Raw genomic sequence first — 26,650 nt, 5'->3', positions numbered from 1 at the left:
TAGCCCAGAGTAATCAATCAGGAACCTGTCAACTCTCTATACATTGGGAAATTCTCCATTCTCTCTCATTTCAGAAATGAGCCTAAAAACTCAGCAGAATATGATTCTTCCTTTTCTCTCACAGAACACTAAACATTTAGGATGCAACACAACAGCTCCTATATTTTCTTCCCCAAATCACATACTTGTCATGTTAGTAGAAACCTAGGGGAAAACATTCTTTTATTCGTTACAAAATGGTGAATTTTTCATAGCTTTTTTGTTCCTAAAAAATTTAATGAATGAAATTACATGAAAAAAAAAAAAAATATATATATATATAACTTCCTAGAACATTTCAATTCTAAAGGAAAAAAAATAGAAAATCCCTGGCTTTGCAACAGAATTATGTTGTCCCCTCTTTAATATTTGCAGTGTCTCATAAGATTGCTGTCAGTCCTATACAGCGCATGAATAATATCTGTCAAATATTTATCTCATGAAATAAAGCATGATAAGGCATACAGGCAAACAGTTCTGCATTTCACAAAATGCATGTCTATAGTTTTATCACACTATATCTTTTGTAACTGTATTGTTCAAGGGAAAGTCTAAAGAAGTGCATTTTGCACCTGGAATAAGATACTAGCATTTAGTTTCTGTAGTATTTGAGTTTTTTAATGATCTCTAACCAAGCATCGCTTTCTCTCCAGCAGAAATCAGCTTTCAGCCTTTACCTTTGGCAGTTCTGTTAAAGTCAGTCCTCCTGCTGGAATTTCTCACAAACTTTTTTAATATTATAGTCTCAAACTATTGAAAACATGGAAGCAGAAGTCTGGTACCTCAAGTGTGACTTGAAATTTTATAGAAAACTGGTACAACAATCAGAACACAGATTGACTGAATTCCTATTAATCCGTCCTGCTGAAAAGAAAGCATACCACAATTTCTTAAGGTAAATGCAGATAATATATCTCCAAATAATAGTTACCACCTCATAACAAGTGCCTTTGGGCAAACATTTTTAATATCAAAGACTGATAGGTTTTTTTCCCCATATATGTTAAATGCTATCCTGGAAGCGAATGTGCATTGTAGAATCAGCTAAGAAATCATAAAGCTGTTCCAAAGGCTTATCTGCAAACCACCTGAATGCACCTATGAAAAATAACAGATGCACCATCTCTTCAGGACTCCTTTGTAGCTTTCACTATCCAAGAACTGGAGCTGTGCCAAAGAAGCAGATGTCAGGAAGGGAAATGAGAGTGAAGACAGCCAGGGAAATAATTTAGCATATTCACATCTACTGAAAACAAGAGACCAGGAAAAAAAACTACACTGGATACTAACTTTATTCCTGCAGAGAAGCTGACAACCGGGAAGAAGAGGCCATCTATGTTGAAATTCTCAAACATTCCTTGAACTGGCTGACCATTTATCCGAAAAGAGATGCTGGGAGCACTCAGATCCAAACAGCAGCTAATAACATCATCAGTTCTTAACAGATGTTGGTTGGGAGAATTTACCGTTCGTGCTACACAACCTATGGAAGCAAAGGAGACACATTTAGCAAAACTTCAGAGAATCATACAGGTGTTCACAGCAGCCTAAAAAAAAAAAATAGAAACAGGAAACATAGCAATAGAGCACACATTCATTAATTCACAAATTCACCCTATAAAATCCAAGACCTGATTTTAAGCTTGCAATATGGTGAAGAAAAGCACACAACCACATCTACACAAACATCAAGCTATTTTAATCATAAAGATTAAGTTATATCTTACATAAGTGAAAATAATTACTGATAACCCTTATAAAGAGTCAAAACAGGTAAATTAAATTTTATTCCTCACAGTCATGTAAAAGCATATTGCAAAACAAATATAAGTGCGTAATATGGAACCTAGTATACTTAACTAAAGAATCCTTCATTATTCAAGATAAGGACAAGTATTGTACCTCCAATTATTTAGGAAAAGCAAGATGGTTCTTGTACCAGAAAATGGGCCAGATCATGGTACCCTTGCAAACCTGTTTCAGATGATACTAGGTGGTTTCATAATCACACACTAAACTAGTATTTTCCCAGCACATATCAAAGATAACATCAATTTTGAAGCATATATATTCACGAAACACTGCTTTGAGAAGCAGCTTAGCTTTTTTTTTTTTTTTTTTAAATGTCAAGGGTGACTAAACTTTAAAAGAACTATTAGTGAAAACAGCCGATGCTTCATGTATTCAAGGTGTTCAACTTGAGACTAGATGCCTTTTTAGATATTAAAATTTAGCCAAATATAGGGGTCATTGGGTTCAATGAAGAACTGACTTTTTAAAAGAAATATGTAATGGTCTTTGATTTACACAGTCAACCCAAATGATTTAAGTCTCTTTTCTGGCCTTAGGCTTTAAAATTCTATGAGCTCCACTTCTCTATATTAGAGAAGTAATGGCATGACCAAAGAAAGAAATGCAAATTAAATGTGATTCTGGCAAAGACCTGTTCCAGAACAGCAGCTCAGTGGTAGGAATTATTGTTGCTATTCATTAACGCAGTAAATACTTCATTCTCCAAAGATTATTTTCAAAATGTTTCAGAGACTTACCAGCCTGGGATTGTGGAGAAAGAAGGAAGGCCATGATTTTCAACATTCAACTATTTCAAGTCCTTCTAAGTTTGAGATGTATGTATTACATTTCCCACAGAAAATGTCAAGGAAAACAATATTTTCAAATCTGTCAGCCACATCCACAACAGAAATTAATATTAAAAACTAAGTATACGAATTTGGTCTGACTTTTTTTGACTGGGATGGATTATTGGATAATCTTTTTGGCCCTTAAGTCATTTATTCTGTGACATTTCTGATTAAGAAGTTTCCATCAGGTAGAAAAATAATTCTGATTTTAAGTAACCTTGTGTTTCCTCCCTAAAAGTGAACCTAACTACAAAAGTTATTTGGGTTACCTCATTATTTTCTGTTTTTTCTTTAATAATACTTCAACTGACAAACTCAATTATGACACATCTTTACTGACACCATTAATTATGCATCATTGTTCCAAAGCAATTTTCACCATATATGAGAGCAAAAGTGGCAGCTATGTTATCAAGATGCCACTCTAGTGGGTATATTATTACTTTGTGATACAATCTTCTGCTATTTTGATCGGAGAAGTTTTTTGAAATGTAAAACTCTCTTCTTTTCCAAGTACCTAGCCACAATGCCTCAAATCTTCAGAGACACTGAATCATACATACAGCTGACTCACTAACAAAGTCTCTCTCATCTGTGAGGGGTCTTCAAAAAATAAGCTCATATCTACACAGTGGCACAAATTGCCAGTCTAACAAGCCTCACCCAGTTTCCTGTCAGTTCTACACTTTACCACTACCCAATAATCTCTCAAAATCAAAGGAGACATTTTTTCCTCAACAAAATGAAACTGCAGTAGAAATGTTTTTCAAGTTTAGGAATCTCCATGTGTAGAATTACCCATTCAAAATGATACCTTGGAATCTTTGCATGTTAGCAAAATCAAGCAAAAAAGATAACTCTGATGTTGCTGAGCTAACTCAGTTTGGAGAGAGAATAAGATATTTGCAGAAACAACAGCAAATCCAAAAAATTTGGATGCTCAGTCCTGCTTTTCTAGAACTTGCATACAGAAATTTCTATTAACAGATGATCCAGTATGGGTCAACGACATTTAAACAATGAATACACACTAAACACACCATATACAAGGCAGGAATATGATTTTGCAAGTTATGTAATAAACAGTTAATGTATGCAAATAAAGTGTTGACATCACTACAGAAAAAATATCTAGTTTTAAAATGTATAGCAAAAAGCATAACTATGAATCAAGTCTTTGTGGCTGTTCTTCCACTATCACACAGGAATTAGAAATACAGACTACTATTCATCAGAAATAATTTTTTGTATTTTGAAGTTTTAAATAAAAATTTCATAATTACTATAAAAAACAGGCCAAAACAAATTATTATTCCACCTGCATTACTTTGTATAAAACAAATTTTTCAATTTGCAATATCAACTTCAAACATATTCTGATGGGACCCTGTTTCTGGATATGTCAAGTGTCAACTGAAACATCCAATTCACTGCTGAAAAACAACCTCACTGGAACTCCAAGTTTAACAACCTTGTATTAAAAAAAAAAAAAAAAAAAAAAAAAAAGAGAGAGAGAGAGAAAAAGGAATAAGAGACAAAAAAGGTGCAAAGACTACCTGACCACAGATGCAGACCATCGAAGCCATAGGAATACAAGTCATCACCAACACCATTTCCTCCCCATTCTGCTCCTCCCCCTGGATACGGTGAGTAGCCCTCTGTTGAAGCCCAGCCCACTCGTAGATGAGTTGATTCTGCGGTCACAAAGGACTCTAGATGGTCCACCATAAGTTCATAGTACCATTTTCTGTACTGGGCAGAGCCTTCACTAATCCCCAAAAAGATATTGGGTCGCATGCTAAAGGAGAAAGCATAAAAGTGGTTATGAAAAACTCACCTCAAGAACTCAATGTACTACTGCAGACTTTTCATTTAACTCAAATTTAATGTTTTTTTTTTTTTTAATTAGAATAATATAGGTAAAATTAAAAGCTGCTGACATTTAATCTCCTTAAAATATTTTTTAAAAGTTTGACAAGAGCTATCTTTCAGAAAAAAACATCATTGGTAAATTAGTAGCAAGATCACCCATTAAATCTTTTCTGACTGAACACAGTACCATCTTAGTCAAGACTTTGCCCCAACTAATAATTAGATTTAATCAATCTAATTATCCAATTTAATCTTTTTTAAATATGGGCTGGCAACAAGAATTTTCCAGTACCCTGAAAAAAATACATCAAACTTCAGTACCTTAGAGTCCTCCTTTGCCAATTATTTGTGGTGAAAGTTATGCAAGTTTTGTTCTCTCTCTAAATGCTCTCAATGCTTAATTGGTCTTTCTGACTTTTGTAAAATAATATTTTTCCATATCACTGCAAGAATATAAATATACTTATTCATGACTTTCTAATACAGAGAAAAAATATGTTAAATACATTAGCTTTTTCTGCAGCTGTATTTGGGAAAGACAGCTGCACCTTATCTTTACAAGATCAAAACTCACCTTAGAAGCTCAATCAGTACCCACACATTTAAAATTTCTTCTAACATGGAATTTTTCTTATTATACCATCTTTCCATGTATTATGTTTGTTGGTGTGTTATTGTCTGTATTGCCAGAGAGGGGAGGGTGTGTCAGATGTGGGTATGAAAAGTGAGTATAAATTATGAGTGAATGTATTAGCTATACATTTGTTAACTTCATTTCATTTTCAGACTGGGATTTATTTTTACCTCAAAAGGTCTCCTCGTAACATACAATTGTGGATTTTTTTAATGTTTTTCAACATCTAATAAATCCTAAGAAATATAATTCCTATGAATTGTAATTACTATTTCTGTGTTTCAACTTTCATTCTTACTTAATGACTGAGACTTTTTTAAGGAGACATAAGTTTCAGATAGAGGAAGGCCGCATTGAATCTGCACTTGAGGCCAGATTCTTCTGCCTTAGTATACATTTAAACTCTGTGATATTTCGTAAATATTACTTTGCTGGTTTAAGATGTTACTCACTCCAGCTTGCTATTAACATCTGCTAGAAGGTAACTTCTACAATTCTGATACTGTGAAGGAGCTCCCCATAAATATCCCATGCAAAATTCACAATATCTGCTTAAGACATCGGTGAAGGTGTTTACCATTAGATTCTTGATTTTGCCCAAAGCTCAATCCTCACAAGATTACAAACATTGGTGGAAGAAGGCAATCAAAAACACTTGTTGATGATATTTTGAAGCACAGTTAGATCTAGACAAGAATGTTTGAAAAGACTTCACAATTTCACATATTTAAAGCAGTTGACATAGAAAGAGAGAGAGAGAGAGAGAGAGAGAGCGCGCAGCTTTAGCTTGCAGCAGCTCTCTGTTACCTATATTTTGATTATAACAAATATTGTAAACAGTATTTAAAATCCTAATGAGAATAAAATACCTCAATTAAAGTTTTGGATGTAAAACAGTTTTTCTGTAGTGGCTATTTTGACTTCTTTTAACCACAAGTTTTATTCTACTTTGTTCATACATACAGATTTACTCTTTTTCTCTTTACCTGCTCACATGGTTGACTAGGCGTGTCTGTAATAGCAGATCTCTTCCAGGCAGGAGATTATCACAGATTAGATGTTGATTAGACCGCACAGCTACTCCATGACATACACAGAGAGAACACAAGACATCCAAAACCTGGAAAAAAATAGATTCTTTTCATCTTTTTTTTTTTCTCATGTTAAAGACTTCATAATCACATTGAGTTACTTCTGGCAATCTAATGCTGTACACCTTGTTAGTGGAAGACATGTAAGGGTACGACAGCATGACATTCATCTAATATAGTCATTTTATTTTATAACAATTCTGAAATTCTCCTAAAAATATTAAGATGTATTCTCCCTGCTTCCCTTGAGGTTTAGGTAGTATCACTGCTTTCATCAAAAAGCAGATAATGTCCACCTTTCCTTCTTCAAACTGCCCATACACTTGTTAGGAAAAGTTTCATTCATAATTATGAACACAGTATTGAAGTATTTGAAATCAAACTTCTACACAGAGCAATATCATAGAATCATAGAATATTCTGAGTTGGAAAGGACCCACAAGGATCACTGAGTCCAACTCCTGGGTCTGCACAAGACCACCCAAAAATAAGAATAGATGTCTGAGAGCTTTATCCAAATGATTCTTGAACTCTGGCAGGTTCAGTGCCATGATCAGTTCCCTGGGGAGCCTGTTCCAGTGCCCAGCCACCCTCTCAGTGAAGAACTAGTATGTTTTATTTGTTCATGAATGTTCACCTAAATATAGTCTCTCTCTATGCCTACCTTATGGTTTCTTCCATGTTTATCCAAAAGACAGATGATTGATTTAATATGTCCTTCTTTAATTATGTTTAGAGCTTCAGGGCTTTCCACCAACACACAGTGTAAAACTTCTAGAATTCCTGAAAAAAAAAATAATTCAAAGGATATATCAAAACATGACTACGTATAATACTTCCCAATATTTGCTCAGCTACATGCATTAGTTTCAATAAAACAGTTATGTGATATATAAAACCAAAACAAAATTGATGTGGTACTTCTGGATTTCCCCAAATCAGTGAATGAAATAAAAATCAGAAAGGAAAGGAGAAAAACCTGTAAATTATTGGGAAATTTTACTAATAAACATGTGATTATCAATGCTCAAAAATTCAAACTGTGTAAAACATTGGTTTTCAATGGCTCCAAAAAGTGAAGACTTCACAGTACATACATATTATATAAATAAAATATTCTCTCCATATTCAGTTTTCTGTTTCTCCTCTTAGAAAATCATATCAACCACTAATGAAATCTTATACCTCTTATTTAAAGAAAAGAGGTAAATTTCCAGTCTATTGGCCCGCTGTGTGTCATTTTCTTTGTGTATGTAACAACTATGCTGGGAGCCAACAGTGATGTTTTTGAAATAGCTAACAAAAACGAACATGAAACTAAAATGCACGAGGAAGTAAGAACCGCTAAATCACCAGTTGCCTCCCAATTAAATGCAATTCCCATCCCAATAAAGCAGCAGTCGTTGCCATCAAGAATCATTAGAATTAAAATTGTTCCCTGCAATTGGGCAGTAAAACAGGCTCCTGCATGTGCTAGATCAAGTCATCACTTGTTTTGGGAGCTTCCACATTTGGCAAAGACAAGTATGAAGCATGCGGTTCACTATTATCAGTTTTCTCAATGAGAAAAATCAAGAGCACTGAGGGAGAGCTGAGAAATAGTCTTAAACCTAGAGTTATGGAATTCCTGTTCATGCTGCACGTCTGATATCATTCCTTCCTTATCCCTGTATTCAAGCTATGGCTCCAAACACTCAGCTTAACCCTTGCAAAACAACATCTGTAGCAGAAGTCTTCTACTGTTTGACGCATTTTTACCAAAAGAAAAATGTAGCACTGCAGACTCCATGGTATGAAAAGAAGCATCAGACAAAAACACTCCATCAGTAAGAGTACTCTGGTCTTTCCACAATCCCAGATAAGGAAGAGATCACCAGACCAACAGTTGAATAAGAGCAGGCCCAGCTATGAAGAAAAAGTTCCAAAGAGCTACTAACTGAACACAAAGTTATTACTCACAGTGCACAAGACAGTGTGATGACACAGAAATATTAGATTAGAAACATACACTGGTCAGCTGCCTCCCTCTCACCTTAACACTACAGATTTGATCTAAAGCTTAAAGGGGGGCCAAGTGCATTTCTGTTCGATTTCTGCTGGTTTTGAATAAACCACCAAGTGAAGTGTGCATTATCAATAAATGACTGCTAACACTTGAGAATTTCAAGATTGTGGGTCATCCACATCAGTAGTCCTCAGTAGTCAAAATTCAGAACAGGTTTTAGATTTGAAAAGCAAACAAAACATGACAAAGCAGGTCAAACTGCCAATTGCCACAAAAATATATCTCTAGTTTTCTGAATTTTTAGCTTTCAATTTTTTAATTATAAAGTAAAATCAAAATACAAATTTAAGGAAAAAAATACATACTTTGATTTATCACAGGAATTATTTTTCTTCTTTTTATTAATTCCTGATTAACTGATCATAAAGCCTCTCACAAAAAAATAAAAAATAAAAAAAATATTAAAGCTTTAAGTTAATTGAACAAGCATTTCAAAGATAACTAAGCAAAAACTGAAAACCAGAAACTCTGAACGGAAATTAAATATATATATATATATACATATATATGTTTCTTCTAAATATGAAATGCATGCCTATGCAACGAATAATGAAATGCAATGAAAAAGTAGTACTATGAAAAAATAGATTGATATTAAAACCATTATTCGTAAGGAATATAAATGGCCAGGAATCCAATGTCTATTCTATCGTCTTCATAGGATCAGCAGAAAATCCCACCTAGAGGATCTCTCAAGTATCTCACTGAGCAAAGGAATTCTGAGCACCTTGAACAATTTATTACATCAATAACATACCTATCCAAAGTTACACGTTTGCAGACTAATGACATCTTCCATTGCTGTATACCGGCAAAGACGAAAACACCTTCAGTCCATGAATTTTATCTTTTTAATATTTCTAAATTCAAACCAACTTGTACCATACATACTTGCATTCAGATCAAGGTACAGCTCTACTAAAAAACAACAATAGAAAGACCAATGCATCCAAAGAAAATGGACCTCTCAAAGAACAACCAATAAAAAATTCTCTTACAAGAGAATACTGGGATGTGCAGAGTTCTCACAGAGGAATAAAGATAAGAATGTTATGAACAAGCATATATCAAGAAAGATTTTTATTTTTTTTAATCTTTCATTTTGCTGTTTCCCATTCTTGACAAGACCAAGTTACTCTGTCAGAAGAGACAATGATTATTTTTAAATTACTTGATATTAGAAGGGTATTTTTATTTTTTATTTCCCAAGAAAATCTGAACTAAAATAATGACTGGAATTGCTGGTGATTTCATTCAGACATCACTTGTTAATCACAGATAACCTATAGAGCCATCACTTTTTGTCCCAATACTACTTAATATTTTTTTCTTAGGGATCTGGATGAAGATATGCTGTCATCACTAATAAAGCATACAGATTACTCAAAGACTGAAGTGTAGTAAAGGCAGAGGATAAACAACAAAGTGAAAAATTGATATATCTCATACAAAGGTTTCAAACAAAGTGTCTGTTTTAATATGCTTGAAGACACACATATGAAAACACGGAATGCAGGAAATCCTGCACGGACATAGTAGGCAATTTTCCTATTCTGAGCAGTGACTCTGAAGAAAGACATATCCATGCAATATGATGTTGATATGTATATTGAGCTACATATGAACTCCCCAAGTGATTCTGTAGCCCTGAAGATATAAACAGAGTGTCACTACTACAAATAAGGGAACGTTAATATTAAATATGAAATTGGCAGTAGTATTACCTGGGCTGCAGTAGATATATATCACCAGTATATCACATTAACAATATTGATTAAAAGGACAAAGACCTAAGAGTCATGAGAGCTAAATGACTAGATGCTCTGCAGCAACATTCAGGACCACAGTCCACCCAGCTTGCCAACTAGATAGGCAGGGGTCACTTGAACACCTCCCTACCTAGGGAAGTAAGAAAAGGATTACAAAAGGATCCTCAGTCTAGAGAGGTCGTCTGTAACAAGATCAACAGCTTTATTGTGAGCCACAGTGATCTAGGAATGCAAGGAGATCAACTCATTCAAAATGTGGTAAGGTCTCCCACCTCTCATTGTGTCACTGAAATGCACTGTTAACAATAAAAATAGTAATTTGATATGAAACAACACCACGTAACATAAGCGTGGTAGCCATAACCTTCAAATTTTCACATTTGTGTAGATAGCTCCATAATAATAATTTTGTCTTAAAATAGTACATTGTATTTATTTTCTAATTTTAAACTTTTCAATAATGGAAGTAAAATTACTTTGAAGGTGTAAAACATTCAAGAAAAAAATGTTATCAACTAAACTCAGCTGCCACAGCAACTTCAACAGTTACTGCAGCATCTCAATGCTGATCAAACACATTTTGTTCTAAGAGCAAATTCCCTCTATTTCAGAAAGAAAAAAAATATATATATTATATATAAATGTACAATGTTGGTTTGGTTGCACTAATTCACTTATAGATTTGTCTATGTATCTGGACCTGCTCCAATTTCATTGAAGTTGCAAAACGCAATCAAGCAGAAAGTGTTTGAATAGAATACAAATGTCACAAACATATGCAGAGTTTATGATAAAGATGGGTGAAAGCTTACTATATCATCATAAAGATTTAGCTTTTAATTTTTAAAACATGATTTAAACCTCGTTACAAATTAAAAAAAAAAAAGGGAAACGTAACACAGCATTTTAAACTGTTGTAATGAATTTCATATTGTACCTCTAAAAGCTGAGTGCAAAGTTTTGAATTATTTCCGAAAATCCTAACTATGAGAGTTTCAAAAGTAAAATTAGGTCTCTTAGGAAACAATTTCACTGTGAACAGCTAGGGAAATACATTGAAAATAAGAAGGTTGCAGTCAAATCCCATGCACCTGCATAATTGTAAGAACATTTTTCTTAGATGAGCGCTCTCACACCAAAGGTGGGCTGAAGCCGAAGAAAGATCAATCCTGTGATTTTGCTCAGTTTTAAATGTTTGTTTCCATTTAAATTCTGTTACTCAAATGTTCATGAAAGCAAGAAAATCAAGGCATCTACAGAGCATATTTCCCTAACAATACTGTAAATCAGCATGATTGCTTGATTACAATATCTCTTTCACTAGGTTCTCTACACAATACACTAGTGATAGTGACAATGATCAGCAAATCTCTGACTAGACACCAGTGCTATGAGCAGCTAACTCTGTGTCATCAGCTGGGAACAAAAGATGTAGCCTCATATGTTCCTGTTCCCAAATAAATTTAGCAGCTCATGAATTCAGAGCATAAACACACCAAGGCTGAAACAGATCAGGTGTACACCCTGAGTAGGAACTAAAAGCATAGTAAGAGAGCCCCCACCTTGGGGATATAGTTCTGCAGGAAAAAAAAAAAAAAAAGGAAATTAAATTCTGCAAAAATAGTTTATAGAACCAAACAAGCTACAAAATTGAGGGCATAAAAACATTCAGCATGGGATATGTCTCAGGTGCAGATAGGAGTGATATTTCTGAGCTGAAAATATAGTTTGAAAATATTCCACACTGATTAGGAGTAGGATAAATGTTAATATAGAAACCCAACATCCTAGCTAGATTAGATAATATTACAAGCCACAGATAAATTAGTAGATACATCCAAAAAAATCTAATTTTCTCTACTATCCATTCCCTGGGAATACGTCACCAAAAGCTGTTCTTTCTATTACCTACAGGATATGTAAAAAGATTAGAAGTAAGAAGTTTGATGGAAATCATCGTTTCTGAAGTCCTGTTATAGCTGAAGTCCTGAATATGTGTGCCAGTGTTAAAGTATTTTGTACATTAGTATAGTAACTGCAGTAATTTTGCTGAAGAATTCTGGTTTTCCAAACAGAAAGCTTCAGTCAGAGTATCCCAGCTTCCCTTTCCTGAAAATCATGCAGGTATAGAAGGAACCCTACAAATTAAGAATTCCAAAATTTGCAGAACTATTTATTTAGGAAATGGCTCTGCCTGCAACTCCTGCTTAGCAGAACTGAATGTGGGGTGAGTCTAGTTGAGAAAGGAGTACAAACAATAGATTAGAAAAATGACTGTACATAATATCACACTTTTTATTGTCAATGTGAAATGCTAAAATGACGAAAGTACAAGTCAAATTCCCTGGCCACAAGGAGCTCCAATTTAAGGATGACTCTCCCTAATTGTAATTCTTAGGACAAGTCTGGTATCAACTAAAAATTATTATTGAAAGGAAGATTCTTATGTTCCTTCCAGTTCACAAAACAGCACAGAGCACTAAAATAAGAAGATAATGGAAAAAATGCAAATATGCAATCAGGAAGGTGGTTATTATATTGCTCTCACTACGCTTTAACTATCCTGCCCATTGGTCTTCCTGCCTTTTGAAATTACTGTAGCATAATTACAGAAAATAATATTTAAAAGACTCCCAAAAGGTCATCTTTCAACAAAACAGTAACAAATATTGTATATAAAACAGAACAGTCATAACTGCAACTGGAGAATGTTTCTTCATCTGCAGTTGGAAATGTCTCCAGTACGGTAACAGCAGAGAGCAGAAGAGGGGATGGAGGGAAAATGATATGCATTAATAGTAATGACAAAGCAAAGCACATGTGAAGTACAGAGAACTAAAATTTAAAACATAGCAATCAGTAAATATGGAATGTTGTTTAAATCTGTTTCTGTGAACTGAATATACCTTCCATGCGCTATTATTAATAATTAGCCCTTGAAATCCACGTCGATATCTACACTCCCTGTGAAAAGATAAACATGAACCAGAACAGGAACATCAAAGAATAGCTGACAAGAGATATCAATTACAGTAGCTAGAACCAGGCAATAAAAAAGAGACAGGTTGAAACAAGTCTCTATTTGGTGTTACAGTAAAACTATTATAACCTGTAATACAAAATATTTTATTAAATTGCTTGGACTATGATTGGGTATTGAGGATTAACACAAGTTATATAGGACATTACAAATAGTTACACTGTTATGTTCTTATTGTCAAATCACAAAGAAAAAATGTAAAATGGAAGAATACCAACAGTGTGAGATTAAAAAAAATAAATAAATATTGAGATGGAGATTCCCTGTGGTGGTGCAAGCACTACAAAATTGTTTTCAGCTTCATGGTTACTATGTTCCTCACAGGATTCTTTTTACTCCATATTGACTTAAAACAGCATTTTCTCAACTTTCTCTAGAAAGTATACTCCAAATATATTTCTTATATAGAGAAGTTTTACACTAAATGCTCAGAAATGTTAACATTTAAAAAAAAAGTAGTTTTGTCTTGAGAAGTTTCAATTTCTTTATGTTGGTCATTAACATAATCTAGAAGCATTTCTATATTTTCTTACCATTATAAAAAATCTAAAGTTGAACTACTAGCAAAAACTGCTAAATATTTTAAACTTCTCTAATTTGCACTATTTATATTTTTTTTATTCCCCTCTGCTTTTTGTTACAAGGAATAATTTGCAAGGCAAATGTCTTTTCAGGTATAAGAGATGAATTTAGACTTTAAGCTCCAAATTTTTCAATTTACCTGCCTAGTGCATGTGAGAAATCAACTTTTCTGTAAGGAGGATTCTGTAGCATTTGTTTTTTTATTTCAGCTATTTCATAGTATTTTTATGTCCTGTAGTTCACTTAATTGGCAAATCAAACATTAAAAACTTCACCATGTCATATCTGTATTGCTGTAACCTACAGAACTCCAAGAAGCATTACATTGAAAAGTACAAAATCTAGAACACAGACCTTACACTATGCATGCTTCTTAATCCAATAAATATTTTTACTAATCTTGAAAAACAAGAGAGGAGGCAAAAATAAATGAATAGATAAATAAAAACCCACAAAAACAAAAAAGCAGGCAGCAGTGACATTTCTTACCAACAAAATTACTGCAGCATTACATTGCTTTCTGATCTGTAAAATAACCACCAGCATGAAAAGCATGCTTGGAAAAGAGTCAAAAATCAGTCTTAAGTGTCCAAAAGAACAGTTGTATATCTTTGCGCAAGAAAAAAAATATGGAAAGTTAGTATTTATACCAGTAAAATGGGGCAAGAGACTCAAATATCAGCCATGAAATCTTTCCCTCTAGATTCTTCACCACCTTTACAACCGTCCTTTGGTCACTCTAATTGTTTTATGTCCTTCTTATACTGTGGTGCCCAAAACTGCACACACTGTTTGAGGTAAGGCCACACCACTGCAGAGCAGGACGATCCCTTCCCTCGACCGGCTGGCAATACCCTGCCCCATGAACCCCAGGGTATAACTGGCCCTTTGGGCTGCCAGGACACACTACTGACTCATGTTCAACTTGCTGTTGACCAGAACACTCCAGCTCCCTTTCTGCAGGGCAGAATATATTTTATATAATATATATATATATAATATATTTTTATATATATAAAATATATATTTTATATAAATATATGAAAAATATTATAATATATAAATGTATATATGTAATATAAATATATATAAATAAATATATTATATATATTCATATATATATATATATTATATATATTTGCTCTCCCATAAGAAAAATAACAATTCTTCATCATAATTACCCTGAATAAGTATATTACCAATTTTTAAAGAATGAAAAACTGGGAAAATAAGGAAGATAAAATATTAAAAATCATACCAGAAGAAGCTTCCAGTCTTTCTAATCTGCTGATCAACCAATCAAGAGATCCAGAAAATTGAGCACAGTTTTTACGATTCCCTCGAATCAGAGCCGCTATTGGAATAAGAGAGAAAAAAAATCACAATTATAAGGCCTTTTGAATTAAAAGAATCCCTGTCTTCCATAAGGATTCAATAAACTAGATTCTTAATCCTTAATTATTGAGTTCTTCATATTAAATTTAAATAACAAAAATGGTTAGATTTACACGTTAAAATACTCTTGGCATTAAAATAAACTTTAATGTATTTGAAATATTTTGGTTTTACATTCATCTCAATAATCCCTGCAGAATAATCTACATGAAGTAGAGAAGCCATTATTTTTATCACAAAAGTCAGCTGCTACTGTAGAAAATAAGTTCTGTTAACCAGTATTCATGTAACAACAGGAAATATTGGAAGAGAAGAACGTGGAGACAACAACATATGAGACGAACGATAACTTTTTTCAAGAATGCTAAAACCAAAACAAGACACATGTCCAGGAACTGTTTATCATACTTTTTACATAGCCGTAAGGAAGAGGTGACTGATTTGGAACTGTTCCACCTTCATGCTCTGAGCAGAAGATTGAAGTAGACTGGACGCATGCATTGGCTTCGTGGGTATAACTGACCAGAAATCTCACTGAACACTGTATGCACACAATGCCTGCCCCATCCTGGAATACATGCATTTGCTTGGATTTGCATACAAACAAGCTCTCAGAGAAGCATCTGTTCTGCTCAGAAAACAGCGAGTCACTAACATTTGTTCAATATGTGGAGCAATGTAAACTGCTCTTCATAAGAATGGTCTTCTTTTTATTTATTTATTTATAACAAAGAACGCAATCTGTTATATGTCCAAACGTGGTATTTTTCACAAAATCAATCATGTATTTATTTTCACAGTACCTAAAATAATAGCAGGAAATTATATTCCTCCGAATTTATGACTCCAGCAAGGAAGAAAAAGGAGTGAAAAAGTGAATTTGAGATTTCTTAAATTCAATGAAAATTTCTAATTTCTTCAACAGCATGAAAATTTATTTCCAAGTGAGACACCAAGAACCAAAAGAGGAATCTTTTATAATTTGCTATCCTAACTCCATAACCTGTATGCTAACCAGCCTTTCACTTCTATATCACTTTATTCATTTTCTCAAGTATTGGACCATTCCACGACTCAAAAATTACTTTCTAATAAGATGTGTTGCATTATCAGTTTTTAAGTATTAGAATACCATCTAAATAACTTGCTAACATTTTAATGAGTAATAAATGTCAGCAATTCAGCAAGATTCATTCATTACTTTGCATTCATCCATAAAATACTACACTTGAGAACCTGACATTCTGGCACACAAAACAGCAATACACTGAAATAATCAAGCCACTGTTTTAGTAAGGAAAAAAAATATTATATCAAATCTATACGCTGAATTCTAACATAATTAATTAAAATCATGACAATTGTTATTTGAAGATAGTTCTTTGGAAATCACAAGAGGAGGAACATATTGTTAAAAGACACCGATTAGAGCTAACACCTGTTTCTGTATGCATTTTTTTATTGGATTATAGGCAAGCCACATAATCACCTCACTGTGCTTCAAGTACCCACATAAAATGAAAGCAATAATAGTTCACTTCTTCACATGGCATCAATAAAGTTAACTTCAGTAGCAGTAACAAGTCACAGATGGTTTCATAAATGCAGCTAAACATAAGTTTGTGAAAGGTCAGTACTCAGTGGTTAAAGTGTGGTTAAAATGCATTAAACAACAAGGCATACAACACTGAGAACAAATTAATGTTCAATGGTTGCTCCCGCCCCCGCCCCCCCCAACTGTGAAGAAAACTAGTGTCCAGTTTAAAGGGAGAAAAAAAGAAAAAAAAGAAAACAGGATGTGGCCAGTCAGATGTTGAAGTCACATCATTATGCATACTCTTGTACATTCTTCGTGATACAAAAGGATCCAATACAAGTTCAGAGTCACAGTACGTACTTGTAATAGAGGAGGGACAGATGCCTTAATAGATATAAGGCAAGCACTTCTATATGCTATAGCATCCAGTCTCAACGGCCTGTAAATTGCAGTAGATATGTCACAGACAACGTCAAGACATGACAAAAGCCACGAATTGTAACATTACTGCTTACTTTTATATATGTGCAGACTCAAAGGCAAAGCACTGCTTGCTGAAGCAAGGGAGAGCAAGCAATATTAATTTGTCATCCATGCAATTACTGTACAGCTCCAGCATTATTCAGAACAGAGCAACAGACAAATTCATTCTAGCCAGATCAAGGCCAGGCTTCTTAAGCAGTAGCTGCCAGAAGCTAATGTAGTTAGGGAAGTAATGTAAAAAGCAGTTGAGAGGGCTGGAAAGTCATGAAAAGCTTGAGCACTGTTCTCCCCAGTACAAGTCCAGGGAAACAATCAATATTTTGTATAGGACAAGCAGACCTCTTCAGAAGGCATTATCTGGTCTTATCAGTTGGAAATTTCAGACTTTTATGGAAATGATTTAGCAATCAAGCCACTAGTTCCTCCAGCCTGAGCTGTGCCTAATTTAACATTTTGAAAAACAAACTACATGTTACAAAAACTTCAACACTCCCCTCCATCTATGAATAACACAAGCACAGACTTTTGTATTCCATCTATACTCTAAAAAGTCATCATCTGATTTGAGACTTTAATTCTCTGGACATAGTCTAGATACTTTAAAATGTTCATAATTCCTGCCGAAACTTCTTTAATTTATTCTTACTAACTCAAATAACGACCGATAGTATACACAAAATAATCACCTTAAAGCCTGAAGTAAATTCACTTTACTTAGTGGGCATATATGGGCTGAAAGATACATTAAGATATACAGTTTTTAGTATTGTTCCTCCTGGATGATCTTTTTATCCCAGCATTGGAAGAGCAAACATCTTCAAAAAACACAAAACGCAATGTCACAGTTTCAAGCATTCATACAGGTATTAGGGTGAGTAAAGACATAAGCAGGTGTGATGAGAAGCTCACCCTATGATTTAGTTTAGTTTTAAACATCTTTTCCAAATTTTAACTGTTAAAGATAAAATTTGCTATCCTTTCTGCCTCCAACTGGTTGAGCTACCTTCAAAATATTCAGACTAAACAATATGGTTGCTTACAAGCATGAAGATAGCCAATGCTGTATGTTTTTTTGTTTGTTTGTTTTGTTTGCTTGCTTTGTTTTGTTTGGAATGTAGTAAAAACAGCAAGAAACATTCACTTTCTGTAACAGACCATAGTGTTCTAATGACAGACAGACATTGGCAAAGGTAAGTGAAAGATGGAGCTGTAACAAAAAAACATGAGAAATACCTATTCCAGCTTGAAAAACACAAGACAAAGAGGAACAAACATCTGAGGGGGATGAGGAGGAAAAAAAAAAAGTGTGTGGAGGAGGGAAGGATCTGGACACTCCGCTCAAGAACCTACAATATAATTTGTTATCCCAAGTTGTAACATTTCTCTATTATCAAGTATCATAAATCCAGTGGCAAAAACTCCTGTCCACCTCTGACACAGTACTTCACATAGAATTACTAAGCAAATGATGAGTGTATCATCATTCTTACAAATTCCTAACATCAGCTGACCTACTAGGTTTAATTCCTAGACCAGAATTACAGCCCAAGGAACCACCTTCTACCATAACAGCAATGGTGACAGCAGTCAATGTTCAGCTAGCTCTTTCCATGAGCTCTTTGTTCCTTTCTCTGGGAACAAAGCAGAGGGCATCTTCTTGTCTCAATGACATTTACTGCTTCTATTTCCTCTATCAGAAAAATTAGTGGGACAGACAGAACCACCACATTGGTACATCAAGGACCATGTACCATATACTGATTATCATTCCTCAGCCCAAGACAATTTTGTTCTTCAAGAACAAAAGATGATGGACCTACTTTGACTATGGAAAAGTTTTGTAACACTATTATGTAGAGAACTCCTGCTTCAATTTCCTCACTTTGCTATTGAGTAGTAAGGAGATAGAAGGATGGTCTGCAAAGTAAGTACAAAAAAAAAAAATCTTGTCATTAGGTCAGACAGATTTCACCTTCACCGCTTGTGTATTTTCAGTGAGGTATGTAATTTAAATTTCATTTTCTGTGCCTCTGGATTTGGAGGGATGGCAGTTTTCAGTATGCCTTACACACATGAAATATTGCTGGATATTCTGGAGAAAAAAGAAAAAAAAGCAGAACCCACATCTCTTAATTTGGGAATCAAAATTATAGGAGTATTTTTATCTAAATTTCTTTGTATCTCTTCCTGTCAGTGAATGGGAGATAATACCTTCTATTTGTCTTTTCACAGAAGTGTTTCCAAGAACACGTATTAATAGCTCTAATTATTCAGACCACTAATCATAAATGGAACAAAAGGGCTCCTATAGCTTTGTTTCCCAAACACGATTTAAAAGGCTCACAATGAACAAGACTCAATGCCACACACTGTGGAACAAAGAGAAAACTGAGTATTATAAGTACCAATAATAAATGAATACTAAATAAGAGTAGGTCCTACAGAAAAACTAGTATGTGATTATATTTCACAATGCACACCTACAAAAGAGCCAATTAATAGCGCGCACAGTATATTCACCTGGGCACTGCCAACTCACTTCCTTTTACAAACGAAGTATTCAGTTGTGGAGTTTTTAACGGAGTTGATATATAACAAAATATTACTTGCATAACTTTGCAATACCACATTTCTCAGGAGTGACATTTTATGAGTTTAAATGATACATCAAATGCCTTCTGTTTTATTGGAAAGTAAGATAACAATCCTGCATAACGACTTGGTCCAAACTCAAGCTTTTGCCAAAATGTGCATGTTTAAAGGAAAGCAGGCCCACACGTTAGAAATGACGTGTAACATAAAGATGTCATTATAGGCATATGTATGCAGCCTGAACAAAGCTTGCTTAATGCTGGGGACACATTAATGTCCTCAATCACTTAAGGTCAGTGTTAATACTATTTAGGCTTAATTATGGCACTGAGAAAACCTGATGACAGAAGAGCAAGGAATTGACAAAACGATCTCTTAGGAAGTAAAATTTCCTTTTGTAGACAACAACTTAACAGAAGTGAATTATGCTGGCAGCTATAGCAGTGGATTAATAACCCTAACATAATGAATCACAGCAGAACATAAATAATATATGCAATTCAAATTGGTAAGCAAACATATCAGGTGATGAAATACTTTTACCTGAATAGAAATTTGATCAGGACCCAACTTACATTTACAGAATATACTATGAGATTCTTATAGAATATTCTGTGATATTTTCAGTGACTGCAAGTGGATAAGCTCTTCATATTATATTACATCTAAAAGCCAGCAACCTTTCCACGGCACACTGTATCTTAATATAACGTTGGAGTCATTATTGGTCATTACTGGCAAATAAGAGGTGTGTTGGTTATAGAAGCCTTAGATTCAGTTTGCAGTTCTGCAGAAAAACATGCAAAAAACTAGGAACTTTTAAAAAACTGACCACAATGCCACAGCTCCTTAACACAAGAATGACACATTGACATATATTTGGATTACTCATTTTTGAGCAGCATACAATATACTTCAGCAACACACTGACATAAAAAAGCAGTCAATCCTTTAGCTGAAGTAAGAAACACATTATTTATCAGAATAAATATTATTGCCCAAAAGAATCAGATTATTTGAATGTTTTCAGTGAATTGTTATTCTTAACTACAGGCAAGGACCTGAAAATACAAAAAATCCTTGGGTTTTGTAGGGTAACTATTTTATTCAGACATATTTCTTTCATTTCTATCCTAGATTTCTACACAGTGGATAGTCTCTTATACTAAAACAGGTACAAGTTCCTTTTCATCTGATTGTTATTTTTAGCTAAGAGAATCCAAGTAATCCACAATATGTCTTACCTAGTAATTCATACAAAGAATTCAGAATGGATTTCCATGCTTCTCCAGCTTCCCTCCCAGCTACATCTGCAAAATGAGCTGCACTGCTGTATACATTCAAGCGATCAATACATTCAAGAACAAGGTTGATCATACCCTAAAAACAGAAAGGCTCAGATTATCAGAGGAAAATCAAGCAAAGAAAGAAAGAAACAAACAAAAAAAACACCACCATGGCACAAATACATAAGATTTTCAGAAATCTAAGAAAATAAAGAACCAACCAATAAAGTCAGTGTATGTAAAACATAAAAATATATTTGTGGAGTCAGACAAGTGGAATCAAACAAGCAATCCCTATGGAAAAGTTTTTTTTTTTTTAAAAAAACAGCACTGATACTGAATTTACCATATTGGGTGGTCAAAATAAGAAATAAACAGTGTTCTGGGCATTCTACTCCAGGAGACATTTAGGCATCTGACTAATTACAGCCAACCATCAGTACCAGAGAAATAACAGAGAATATTAGACAAAATACCTAAAGCATACTTATTAAACTGTAACATTTTCCTGTATCAAGAAATGAAGCTATAAACAGAAGAAATTAATTCACATAAAAGGAGTAAATTATAGTCAGAATTCAGGGCATATGCTCATATTAGTATCTAACTTTTTTTTTTTTTTTTAAGGGGCCTTAAATATATTTCCTGAAATATACAGGAAAATCAACAGATCTTAAGACATTATAAATATAGCAAAGAGTTTGACTCCTATAGAACAAAAACCACTGGAAGCATACTCTGTATTAGGTAACAACATCACAGACACCGTGAGAGAATACTTGCAGACAAAATGGTGCAAAAAAAGAGTAAAACAGTTAACTACCTCTTCCTGGAAGAGGTTCTGGCGATTCTTCAGTGCTCGGAGCCTGTTTTGTTTGTCTTCATGCTCTAAATGTTCATCAGGGGGATGAAAGTAGCCAATCAAGTCTTGAAGGCTCAGACTGACCGACTCAATAGGTAAATCTACTGTGGAAGACTTCACTTTCTTGCTGAGAGCATCAAGACCCCTGGAATAAGATGCAAAGTCTGGGTACTAGGAAAGCATTTATTTTACCTTTTTAACTCTTTGTTGGATTAAAAGCAAGCTTTGTTTAGATTTCAAAGCTCAATTCACTTCCTGACAACTACATAACTATTTAACAATGATTTACGTCTGCCCAATTCTCCCCTTAATGATCCACCCTTCACTTCCCACGCAACCCTAGCAAACAACCACAGCATCATCACCAGTCAGTCCCATGACTGGAAGTATCACAAATGTTGTTTCCAGAAAACAAGCTCTCTTATTCTACCTGTGCATTTAGCAATTTCAGAGGCAGAACAAAAGATGAAGGTAAAGACAAGATATTGTAAACCTCTCAAGCATGTCCCTAACCTGCCCTTAAGCCATCTTCAGTGCTGGAAGATCCAGTTCTCCCAGACAGTCTGTCCCAGCACTTCACTAGCCTTTTTGTTTCCTTGATACAGAACACAAGCTTGGCCTTGCCCATTGTCTCCTAGAAAGAGAAAGCAGGCTATTCTCCATGTTGCACCTACCCTTTGCAAAACTGAATCCCAAACAAACCCTGCAATCCAATTTCCCCTCACTGCTGTGCTCTCCAGACCCCTGTTGTTTTTTTTCTCCTCAATTTAAACCTCATATGTTTTGAACTGTAGCCATTGCAGATGTGCCTCACCAGCACTGTGCAGTAAGTGGAAGGCAAGAGCTTTTCCTTGGGGTCCCTGGGGAAGGCAGTGGCTGAGCAGGGGGGCTGCCCCAAGACAGCAGGAGGCCCACCAGAACCTTCCAGAAGGAGAAGGAGGGGCTGCACGTGACACAAAAATGGGGTTACTGGGGGCCTGTAGATCCACCAGCCATCCTTAGGGGAAATGGAAAGAAAACGCAGTCCTGAAGATGTCAAAAACTCCACAGAACTTGGCATGAGGCGGCCTGGCCCTCAAGCACTGGGCAAAGAGCAGCCCTGAAAAAAACCGGCCTACCCTGGCAGCACACAGTGGGGAGAGCAGGATGTGGGGGCTTACTTGACACTCCAGATTTCAGTTTGGATGCATTCTCAATTCTGCCATTGTACAAGGTTTCTCTTGCTAGCTTATGCTCAAGTGATACCTAGCTACAGAGCAATGAGAGCCTTTCTGTATTCACCAGTGCTTTAGGCCGACCTAAAGATTGCTGAGCTTCATCTGGCACACTTAGACATGCACTCCCCCCAGCCCCACTGGGTTATCTCCCCCATTTCTTGTGTTGAAGCCACTGAAGGATCCTGGCAACCTGACCCACACCTGCGGTGGTTTTAGGGGGAGGTTGTTTGTTTTGATGTTTGCTTTTGTTGTTGTTTTGTTTTTTAAATAGGCATGTTGCTCCCATATTTTCATCTCAAATTTTGAGCTAGGGCTGAAAGACTTCTAAATTTAGGAAATATTATAAATTTAGTAGGAGTATTTACTGATTAATAATAAAAATCTTTTAGAGTAAGTAGAGTAAGTAATACAATGTTTCAAAAGAGATAGCTGTAGAAGTTATCTTAAAAACTACTTTTTTTTTTATGTGCATGTTATCAGAAGTTGTCAGCAATTTTTCTACTGACTTGACATGAAAGAACTGGGCTATACATTTACGGAATAATTTCAACCCTTTCCAATTCAGCTTTTTCCTCTTGTAGTAACATTCTGCCAAAACTAAATTGTTAAACACTACCTTGAATTCTCTATGCATTTTGTATAAATTTTTACTGTAATTTAGCAGTACCTTGATTTGTGAAACCTTATCATTAAATTGCCTTTCTCTGTCTTTATCTTTTATGGCATCCTTAGAAGATCCTAAGGAAACGTTTTATTTACTAAGCTACCTAGTTCTTGGATTTCTAGTAGGCAACTCTTCTAACATGTTTTTTTCTGTTATTTAAGTATCTGGGTAAATTCTTTTCAACAAATTGACATGTCTGTATCTTCAGACGTGCGCTGATGTGGGACATGGTTTCTTTAGGTCACCACGTCCCACGTGGTCTTGTCTTTGAAAAATGAGTTCCTACGAAATGCTTATTATTAAATATAGTCTTATTACATATCATTTTTTTCCTAATGCCAACAACAGTGATGAGCGTTGCATTTTTTCAATTACTCAAGTCACAAAACATTTGAGAATTAGCATTTTATCAGTATTACTTAGGAGAAGTTTGGTGCAGGAAAATAAATGCAAATTTCATAGATCTTGCAGTATTCTTAGGAGGCTAAAACACAATAAAACATAACATTCCACATGTTACCAAATATTAAAGAAACTAGTAGCATTAAAAGGAAATGAACAAGGAAAGTGTAAGAGGAGGGTAGAAACAAGGTATAACATAATACATGTAAGAAAACTGGGTTGAGACTTTGAACTTCAGTGTATTTGCCTTGTATTGGTTTGCAGCTGCACAGTTATCTCATTCTTCCAGACAAAGTTATCAGGTTTTTTAAGCTACAGCGCTTAGGTTTTCGTTGTTTTTTGTTTGTTTGTTTGTTTGGGTTTGGTTTGTGTGTTTTTTGTTTTTTATAAAGCTATACTTAAAAAAGAAAGAGCTAAATGATGCACCTCATGGCCTACAGAAAATTTTGGTCAGTATAATCTCCCCTTTGTGATTTGTTTCGATTTTCAGTATGTTTAAACATTTAAATCAAATTTAAACAATAAAATAATATTAGATCATAGAAAAAGAAATTGGACAATACTTCTTAAGATACTTCTTTGCTGGTATTCAGTAAAGAATTGAGAAGTACTCATCTGTTTTGCTCTGTTTTTCTAAAGATGTAACAGTGCTCAGTTGTATTAATAGTCACTTTGAATACACCCAAAGAGAAAAATAAGAAAAGGAATAAAAATATCATTTTAAAGGCGCACCTTATGAACCTGTTGAAAAGGAAGACTGTACTACGGATGACACGTGCCGTGCGGGATTCTTCATGCTGAGATCTGGACAATGTTAAACCGTCATCCATGTGACCTTCATGGTGCATTATTGCCTGCAAAACAAAAATAAGCCATCACTGCAAAATTAATCTTGATTCACAAATAAGAAGTATGAAAACTCACATAGTAAGTCAGGGAAGGAAATGAAGAAGTCATATAAAAAAAGTCGGAGATTTAATTGAAAACAGATAATCTGTATTTTACTTCCTTGTGTTCAAAGACACACTTGTACAGAGCCAGCAGATCCAGAGCCATAATAATCCCAAAGCCACAGCTTCTGTTAACAATATACTTTATAAATATGTGTGCCTGTGTTTATATATATATATTTATACATATGCAAGCATTTACATATACATAAATACATTCATATATATATACATATATATAAAAATCAAAAGACTAAAAGGGTTGGTTTGTGGGGTTGTTTTGTTCACCTTAAAAACTCTTCCTTTACACAGAAGCGGATCCCTCAAGGTCAGACAAGATATTAAAAAAAAAAAAGATGGCATTCTTTACTAGCCCAACAATGTTACCGGCTTCTTTTCTGACTATGCCTCGAGTCAGAAACTAGAATTATTTTAAACAATAACTATATAAATTAATATTATAAATTATATGTATATAAAACAATGTATCCTAAATGTATATTATTTTTATATAAAATATTTAAAGAATACATAAATGTAGGTGTGTGTAGATAGATTATACACACAAATTATATATATATATATATATATATATATATAAAGTTATAAGGCATAAACTTCTAAGTATACCAGATGTTACTCCAGCTTTATGCTTCTGGCATGTAGAACAGTCATGGAAAATACTACAGGGTGGATAAACACTACATTATCTCTGGTAAGAATTGTAACGTCTCCTTATTTTATTTTCATAAAAGAATGCAAAAACATATTTTTCCTTGCTGAGAAATTTTCCTGAAAGTTGAACATTTACAATAAACACTAGGACTAACGTAGCTTCTGGAAGATGTATATACATATGGGAGAATCTTTATCCTGCCTTATTATCCTAAGATAATACTAATCTGCTTGATCATGGTTGGTATTTGGGACTTGAAACCAACGTTGAGCATTCTAGCACAGAAGGTAATATACTCAGAACATGAAAAGTAAAGACTTTAAATTAAATGTCCCCTCATTCCAAACTGCAGCACACTGAAGAAAGAAATATTAACATATAATGCAGGCTATTACTGTATTTTAGTTTTCCATCAATTGTATCCAGATTTATCAATGTTTGTGGGTTAATATCTATTGGCAAGTAGATATGTAGATGTTCAACTTTCAGTTTGGGAAATAAGTATATCACACGAATTTGACTTGCAGTATGCAACCAAAAAGCCTTTACACTGAAACAACGAAATGCTTAAAATATTTTAAAACTAGAAATTAGCTGTTTCCTATAGTTCTCTTCACTTTCCCTCTCTGCCTTCTCAGACTGTGATTGAATGAAATGCATTCCTATTTACAGTCTTACCTTGCGCTGCACAGAACCCATTCTTACAGACTTTGCATCAGCAGACTGGTACGTGAGCCATAGGCCCGTGTCTACATGTTGTATGAAGCATATTGAATCTCCATATTTAATCTCAGGTGCCCCCATTCCATCCACCTCTTTTCTTGTCCCTATGTCCAACTTTTCCTGAATGAG

At 34.5% G+C, this 26,650-nt stretch overlaps 1 protein-coding gene across 1 annotated transcript in view; it reads right to left on the bottom strand.

Annotated features, from left to right (window-relative positions):
• Window positions 1–26,650, bottom strand: part of RYR2 (ryanodine receptor 2) — a 416,366-nt gene that overhangs the window by 188,534 nt on the left and 201,182 nt on the right. Inside the window, exons 13-21 of the mRNA XM_040551914.1 lie at window positions 26,477–26,641; window positions 24,905–25,026; window positions 21,851–22,034; window positions 20,986–21,121; window positions 14,993–15,088; window positions 6,943–7,061; window positions 6,174–6,307; window positions 4,238–4,479; window positions 1,330–1,522 (exon numbers count right to left, since the gene is read on the bottom strand). Coding sequence (XP_040407848.1) covers window positions 1,330–1,522; window positions 4,238–4,479; window positions 6,174–6,307; window positions 6,943–7,061; window positions 14,993–15,088; window positions 20,986–21,121; window positions 21,851–22,034; window positions 24,905–25,026; window positions 26,477–26,641 — 1,391 coding nt within the window. The remainder of the gene's footprint in view (window positions 1–1,329; window positions 1,523–4,237; window positions 4,480–6,173; window positions 6,308–6,942; window positions 7,062–14,992; window positions 15,089–20,985; window positions 21,122–21,850; window positions 22,035–24,904; window positions 25,027–26,476; window positions 26,642–26,650) is intronic.

This window comes from Cygnus olor, chromosome 3 (assembly GCF_009769625.2).
Source record: "Cygnus olor isolate bCygOlo1 chromosome 3, bCygOlo1.pri.v2, whole genome shotgun sequence".
NCBI classification, from domain to species: domain Eukaryota; kingdom Metazoa; phylum Chordata; class Aves; order Anseriformes; family Anatidae; genus Cygnus; species Cygnus olor.
Note: the sequence above shows the minus strand (reverse complement) of the source record. Positions and strands in the feature narration are given on the sequence as shown.